The 8,083-nt window shown below is 42.4% G+C and overlaps 2 protein-coding genes across 3 annotated transcripts in view; one reads left to right on the top strand and one right to left on the bottom strand.

Annotated features, from left to right (window-relative positions):
- myot (myotilin) overlaps nucleotides 1-3,172 on the top strand; it is a gene marked incomplete at its 5' end in the record, with an annotated part of 8,690 nt that extends 5,518 nt beyond the window's left edge. For both annotated transcript variants that reach the window (XM_035669916.1, XM_035669915.1), the window contains 1 exon segment: nucleotides 1,071-3,172. In XM_035669916.1, coding sequence (XP_035525809.1) covers nucleotides 1,071-1,213 — 143 coding nt within the window.
- Nucleotides 3,173-3,371: 199 nt separating this feature from the next.
- Nucleotides 3,372-8,083, bottom strand: part of hdac3 (histone deacetylase 3) — a 19,816-nt gene continuing 15,104 nt past the window's right edge. The window contains exons 10-15 of the mRNA XM_035668995.1: nucleotides 8,043-8,083; nucleotides 7,007-7,096; nucleotides 6,799-6,857; nucleotides 6,441-6,520; nucleotides 5,129-5,286; nucleotides 3,372-4,872 (exon numbers count right to left, since the gene is read on the bottom strand). Coding sequence (XP_035524888.1) covers nucleotides 4,803-4,872; nucleotides 5,129-5,286; nucleotides 6,441-6,520; nucleotides 6,799-6,857; nucleotides 7,007-7,096; nucleotides 8,043-8,083 — 498 coding nt within the window. The 3' untranslated portion in view covers nucleotides 3,372-4,802. The remainder of the gene's footprint in view (nucleotides 4,873-5,128; nucleotides 5,287-6,440; nucleotides 6,521-6,798; nucleotides 6,858-7,006; nucleotides 7,097-8,042) is intronic.

Below are 8,083 nucleotides of genomic sequence, written 5' to 3'. Positions count from 1 at the left end.
TGTGTGTGTGTGTGTGTAGCTCAGCCCTGCTATAGGTCAAACAGACACACAGACCAGCAGCTCTTGACACAGACATAGGAGAGAGAGAGACAGAGAGACAGACAGACAGAGAGCGATGTTCTGGTGAATATTTGCAGGTAGAACAGGTGTCTGTCCGCAGTAGAACTATGAGCGATGATTAACCCCAGCAGACATGTACACACACACAACACATCAGGCTCCAGATGCATGAAGACAGAAGGTGAACCCTGTTGAGCCGTGGGCCCATTGTCTGTTCCATACCTGACCCTGAGCCATACTGTCCCGCACTGTGGCCAGCGGGGGCAGGAGACTTATTTTCAGACACCTGGCATGAAAAGAATGTTTAGGCTGAGTCGTCCCCCTGTTGGTGACACCAGTGGTGTTATTCATACTATTAATATAGATAAACACGCCATCTGCAGCTCTGTAGAACAGCACTGCAGCCCCACTCTGCAGGAAGTACACCGTTTTATGTATGTATGTCAACTGCACATTGTGTTTAGGTTTCACGTAGACTGATTTGGGATCTTCGAGACTGATACCGATCTTCGAGGGGAAAATTCTCAGATTGCTGATGTGATAGCCGATATAGCGGAATGAAAAGACCTTTTCTATGTGGACTGGCTCCGACATGACGATGCAAAAGTACTCCGAGGGCTGCTTTCTTAAACAAATAACTTTATAAAAAATATGTCAGTTAATTATTCTTAAAAATGTTAAATATAATAGTACTCTGTGCTGCTTGTCACAGTATTGTAAGTCACAGCGCACTCTGCTGGATAAACTTTGCAGTGACTGTGCAGTATACGAGTATATTACCAAAAGCATTTTTTTAATATATATATATATATATATATAGAAGAAAACAGTTTTTACACACACTTAAGATTGCTTACAGGTTGTGTCATACTGTTGTTGTTAATAAGTATTGTTCCTAGCCTCCTTCTGATAAAAATATTCCACAACACATTTAAAACTGGTTAAAGAACAAAACAATCAAAAATGAGTACATATGAATCCATCACTCCTTTCTCTCTGTCCCTTCGCAGCTCGCACAGCCCCGCCCATGAAAACGGCGCCCCCTGGCTCGAAGACGCTGAAGCTGCTGTCCTCTCTGAGCCATGTTCCTTCTCTGACTGTGGAGAGCCCCGCCCAGCACACCGCCCCGCTGTATGAGAGTGAAGAGCTGTAGAGCCACTCTGAACCCCCCCGTCACATCCTCAGATCACTACCACGCATCTCAGAACTGTCAAACCGGGCCGGAGAAACTGGATCAGCTGTCACCCAGAGGCAGATATAGTACTAATGCTCGAGCTTTGGTTCAGAATACAACGTAACAGCACTGCAGCAGACGAGGACACATTTCAGAATGCTTCTGAGGCCGAGCCAGGTCAGGTTAATCAAACAACCGACGCTCTGGTTGTATTACTGTACGAGGCCGAGTAACAGAACGGTTTTATTTCAAATTTCTTTAAGACATTTTGCCTAATTTTCAAGATTAGGGTACAGTTTGTGAAAATCTCTAAAAGAAACTGTGACACGGCATTTAAGATTTTTTCCCTCCATCCATTAGATAGTGTTTTAAAATAACACAGCCCTAACCATAAGGAGCACTTGGTCGCCTCTCGGTGTCCATCTGCCGCTGTTTGTCACTGCTGTGCCGTCCTTTCCCTGTTGTTTCAGGCTGCAGAGCTCATGTTTGATACATGCCTGTAAGCCTCTCTGCTCTGCCCGTCTGTCCAGTCTGCTCTCAGTAAAATGGTTTGTCTCGGCCATGGATGTATTAATAGACCTGGATACGGTGTGGCAGTCAGCCCCGCTGCCAGTTTGATCCCAGCAGCCAACCACAAACCGTTTTCCCCACAGTGTACGCGCTTCCTTTAAATCCTTTAAAAACAGTTTCCAGCTAATCTAGGTTAGAAAGGAGGAAGCAACCTAGATTAACTACAGTACCCACAACCCTTCGCAGCCAACATCTATCACTGCACTTTAATTCTGGCACCTGTCCGCCTCCTCCAGCACCTGCTCTTTCTTTTCCTCCAGCTTGTAACTGAACGAGGATACATTTGTGTTTGAGCCTCCGAGTGTAAGTTTTTGCCTCTGATGATGCGTGTCTGTAAAGCTCCATTAACTGGAACAGAAAATCCGATTTTAAACTGCCCCCCCCCCCCCCCCCCCCTCCCTCCTTGTTTAAATGCCACAACTGGTTACTGCTCAGATTTTCTTCTGTGGTATAAATTCACTATATGTGTTTTTAAAGTTGGTTTCTAATATACGGTGTACGTGAATTAAGCTATTTATTTGAACTTCAGTTATTAGCTATCAGTGTCGGGTTGCCCCTCTCGTGGCCTGAGAAAGGCTGCAAACAGAGGTGTACAATGTCCACGAGTTAAGACAGGCTGACGTCCTGATACCCAGCCTCTACTGCTGAACCAAAACCTGACCTGCACTCAAACCAACGCTCAGTCCTAACTTAAGAAAAGTTTACATTTTCTCACATCTGCAGTGCAGATAAGACGTTTTTAAATTTTACTAGAGGAGAAAAACATTTTTCTCCTTCAATGCATGTATGCATCGTTAATTCAGTATGTTCAGATGGAAAATAGGTATCAGTATGTCAGCCTGTGCCCAAACTCTCCATTTGTGACCAGAGCCTTGCAGAAAAAGATCTACAGAGGCTTGGTTTGCCTGCTTACCTTGGAACTGCTTGTTGTTACTGCCAGACACAAACTAATTTCACAGAAACCTGGGATTTTTAGCTGGATCTGCATGCAAACTGAAAATCTGGTATTTAACCCTGTGTGGCCACAGCTCGGTCGGCCCATAAACTCTGAGACTAAGGTCACAAGATGAAATTCTTGTGGTTTAAATGCAGCGTATTTGGGCCGCATTTGAACAGGAACATTTAAACTGCCTTTCACTGGTTTTAAGATGTAGTATTTCTACAGTTTGTGGCGGTGTTTGGATCAAACAGGGTTAAACATTGGATTTGCTTGAAGCCCCAGAATAGAGATGGTAAGTTAGGTCCTTTCTGTTGAGATTTGAAACTGCAGGTATTAGTGTGAATCCTCCTTAAGTACTGTTTGTTGTGTAAGAACTTCTACATATCACTGTATGAATGAGGAATAAAGTTAATGTGACCTTGGCTTTACCTCCCCGTGTGTATTTTCTTTCTTTTCTTGAGTGTGTTCTGGTGTTTGGAGAGATTCCCTCTCAAGTGTCTCTGAGCAAGACCCAGACCACTCTTTTAAAATACCAGCACCATGTCGCCCCCTGGTGACGGCATTCAGAACTTGCTGATGGAGCTCAGCCTCTAAAATACTTGCATATTGCATACACACAGCTGATTCAATCAGTTCTTTTTTTATTAAAAACAAAAGTAGACAACGATATCAAAAAAATCACATAAAACCTGTTTCTGGCTAAAAGAGGACTGGACGTGTCCGATGGTAGAAAGCATATCTGTTGACAGTCATGTACATCTGTAATGATTCTGTTAATAAAGATGCACAGTGAAGGACCAGGACTCTGATCCCTGATACCTGCTTAGGTACAAAATGTTTTAACTGCCAGCCTCACCACCGTGGTCCTCCTCTACACGATGTACACTCACAGTTGATACATTTATACGTATATATACAGTAACGAGCAGAAAAAAACAGAAGAAGAGAGAAAGGAATGAAAATACAGGAGAATTCCTGTTCGGATCAGCCTTATTTACAGATGTTCGTTTACAGAAATCCAAACCAATGCCAAGTTCAAACTGTTGAATCGTTGATGTGGAAGTGCCCATCTCTACCAGCGCTTGGCTACTCAGAGCTGTAAGGCACACAAATAATGCTAGAAAAAAATGGAAAACCCATCCTGACAGCTACAATGACGGAAAAAGAAAAGAGGTTTGGAATAATTTGCACCATTGTGATTCTGTATAAAACAGTTAAAGCGTGGTTTTAAACATCTGAACTGGCTAATGTGTGACTAATGGATCCTGGCAGGCACTTGAACAGCTTCTCACATGCATGTGAATAAATCAAAAGCTCCCCGTGTCTATTCCATGACACCTGGTGGAAACTGTTTTTTGTTTTCATTGAGTGCCTTCACACACACGCTGGATGTCACACAGGGCTCCAAACTAACTGCTCTTAAATCTCAGGGGGGGTTGACTCAACGGAAATTTAGGATGCTCAAAACTCTTTGTGACACTTTGGACGTGTGGAAAACAAACATTGCTCAGGCCTAAATCCAAACATTGAATACAATACTTCCTCTTCAAAAGTTAAATACATTTCATTACTAAGATAACATGAACAAGATAACGAGTGGAAAGAATGGGAAAAAAATTAAAATAAAATGCTATTATCAGAATCTAGACAAGTTTGTTTGGAGTCTTGATTCTAGTGGACGCTGCTTGTAAATTCAAAAGAAGACTGAAAATGTTATCCTGTAATCTTTTTACATGAATAGAAACACAACTGATATACTGTCTGTATGTTTCAGCATTATGAAAGTTCAGGTCATTTGGGCTCTTCCTGTCTGTTCCAATATTCACCAGAACCAGGAATACTGCTGCGAGTGGAGTTGTGGAGCTCTGTGACATTATATACAAGGCTGAGGGTGGAACAGCCAGATGAAGGGCGGCTGATTGAGGACTTTTAAAAAGAGGAACCTACAGAGAAAAAGAGCAGAGCTTGAGAGTCTTCAGTCCTTCCAGGTGTTTCTATGAGTTTCTGTTAAATGTGCAGTGGAGACGTGGTGTTTGGAGAGCTCCACTCCTCTCATTATCAAATTTCCACATCACTCTCTTTGTCGTTGTCGTGGTCGCCATCGTAGAACTCGTTGGCCGCCTCCGGCCTGAGGAGATGACATTGTGGTCAGCCAGTTAGACACAGCAACAACGCACACATTTAAAATTAGGAAAGCATAATAATTATCAGCCCATAATAATAATGGTTATGAACTCATTTTAATACAAAAATGTTAAATTATCAGTTATCTTATCGCCATCGGCCATGAGAAGCTGGTAATTATCAGTTATTAAATCGGCTGAAAAAATCCATCTCATCCATCCTAATTTAGGAATTCCCGCCCAGCATCCATGTGTACTGACCTGGTGTAGTTTTCCTCGCCCCCCCTCTCATCAGGGTCCGGCTCATCGTTGCGTTCGTAGCTCAGCATGTCGGAGGGAACGTCGTGGATCTGGACGCTGGGCGCGTGGTTCAACATCTTCAAGTTCTCGAACACCGTCTGACGGATCTGCTCCAAGTACTGCAACGGCACAGGTACGGTTACAGAGACTGCACTTATGTGATGTATCTTTATGTCCTCAACAGACAACAGCACCATTAAAGCACTTTCAATAGAAAGAATGCATCTCAACAAAGACACTTTCTCCTGTCCTGCAGACTCTGGAGTAGTGTTCATTTAGCTGATGAGAACTCTGACTAAATATGTTCGTCAAACTGTGACTATATCGACATGCAATATTGTTAACGAAAAAAGAGGACATTATGTAGTATCACAATCACACAATGAGCAGCCAGGAGAAATGTATCAACTATTTTACAGAAAGCACATTAAAGGGCTTAAGAGAGAGAGTTAAGGTGCTATTTGAGCCTGTTTTTGTTACAATGAGGCTGAGGGAAAAAAACAAATGCGTAGCTTTATCAGAAGTGAAGCAATGTGTCAATAGATGGTAGAACATCACACACCTGAAGAGACACATTAACGCTGAGCACAAATAATCTGAGGGAGGTTGTTTTGTTTTTTTTAACTGTATTGAGCTAGTGAGGCGGTGGTGTTACTGTGTGTAGGCTGTGGATCCTTCAACCTGTGCTGTTTATCAGATAATGATAAAATCTTCTGACTGAAATGTTCAGTATAATCTCTCAACAAAAAAGACTAAAATGTGAAAAAATGTCACTGATTAAAACTACACTAAAATAGTTACAAATACCCAGACGTTTAGTCGACTAAAACATGACTAAATATTAAAGACAGACCAATTCATCTGTCGGCCGATTATCTGGCATTTGGAGGTAATCGGCGTGGGCAGATACCTGCGCTCACGAGGCCGATAAATGTAGGTGGAAGCTAGAGCTCCCCCTTTGTGAGTTTTAGGAAGGGGGTGAAAAATACACGTTCTGAAATCTACAACATAACCCAATGTATTTTTAGATATCATTACTCAATAACAACTCCATCTATAATACGTGTTACTGGATAAGATGTAAATAAGAGCGATGAGATTACTTTGCTTTGTTTTGATATGGGCATTATATATGGACCACTATGAAATATGATCAAAACTAACGAGGACATTTGACACAGGACTAAAACTAAGACAACATTTTTTTAAATAGCTTAACAGAATGGACACTGCAGTGCTTTCTAACTATTAACAGTGTGGGACGGTGTTTCACCTGTCTGGAGTTCTGGTTTTCTATCCTGGTGCTGACATCGGGGTGCAGCGTGAAGTCTGGAGCAAAGTACTCAAAATACTCTGCAGAGGAGGACAAGAGGAAGACGATTTAGACACACACAGGCTTTCTGTTTCAACTGCACGTGAAATATTATTTCCACTGAATTCTCCCTCCAAAACTGCGCTCAGATGGACATTCTGCTTCCGACAGATGGCACCAAACATAGAAAATGCTAAAATTGTAATCTCTACTCTTCTCAGACCCACAACAACATAACAGGACTCGGATACAGAAGCCATTTTGAACAACAAGAAAACAACAAGTCATTGAGGTGAGGTAAGTGAACACCATTACTCACCGCTATAAGGGAGCTCATCACTGATGGATTCGTCCAATAACAGAGAGGTCTCAAAGGTCCTACAGGAGAACAAAACACCCGTCATTTTAAACACCAAAGCCCATATATCACGCTGGAACGCAGCACACAGAACCACCGTCACCTCCTTACCATTAACCCCACGTTGTGTGTAGGAAAGCAGAGCTGTGTGTCTGTGTGTCACACTTACCAGCAGCGAGCCACGTTCCTCACTGTGTATCCTCCCCCTCCCAGGACCAACAGAGGAATCTTAAAACTCTTCACAAACTCCACACACTCACTGAGAGACAGAGAGCAAAACATACACACAAATCAATCAATCAATGCACACGTTCAATCATTAGTACAGGCCCTAAGTGTAATGTGTTGGCCCTGAGCACACTGTAGATGTGTGAGCGGTAAGGGAGAGTGTCTAAAGGAGTCAAATCACTTCACTGTTCACAGAGACAACACAAATAAAGATTCTATCACATGCTGTTAAACGGAGAGAGAGAGAGAGAGAAGAGGAGTGATTTGATTACGGTTTCCAGTATCACCAAAGCTGATTCACTGTGTTAGATCACTATGGTACCAAACATCACCATGGTAACGCATACTGCATAGACAACCGACTCCGGAGCAGGTAAACTTCAGAGGATTAGATCAAATCGAGTAAAAAGCTTGACTCCTTCTATCAAACTGAGGGACAGTTAACGACACATAAATGACAATGAAAGCTGCATTCATATTACATAAAGTTTGGTTTATTCCCAATGACATTCCTGGTAAGGTTGATTTACACTCCTAATCCATCACTGCAGCTCAGAATAACACGAGGCGACTGTGTTATAATTGGAAATAAAAAGTGTACGCTCTGTTGACTTTTATTAGAAAAATAATCCACACAGGATTAATTAGTTCCAGGGATTATAGATGCAACATTTTGGTCAGATAGACCTCATCAACTACTTTTCTTCTCCTCTCTGCTTTGAAAGCAGAAACAATAACTTTTTTATGTGCAATCAAATATTCATAGTAGGTTTGTTCATCAGACAAACTCACAACTAATTACCAACTCTGCCTCTCTCACATTAACTTGCTCATAGCTGGGCAACCCAGAGCTAACAGACGCAGTTAATAACCAGCTTTGTGACTCCGGTTATCCAGGATCAGTGAAGTGAGCTACGCTGAACTCCAGATCACAACCAGGAGCTGGCTGATACGCCTCCCTTTAAAATAAGTCTCACCCGTGTCCTCGTATACTGAGGTTGAAGCAGCCCAGTCGGTC

Source organism: Morone saxatilis, unplaced genomic scaffold, assembly GCF_004916995.1.
Source record: "Morone saxatilis isolate NCDOM2014 unplaced genomic scaffold, NCSU_SB_2.0 Contig22, whole genome shotgun sequence".
NCBI classification, from domain to species: Eukaryota; Metazoa; Chordata; class Actinopteri; family Moronidae; genus Morone; species Morone saxatilis.
The sequence above is the reverse complement of the archived record's forward strand: the minus strand, read 5'-3'. Positions and strand labels throughout refer to the sequence as shown.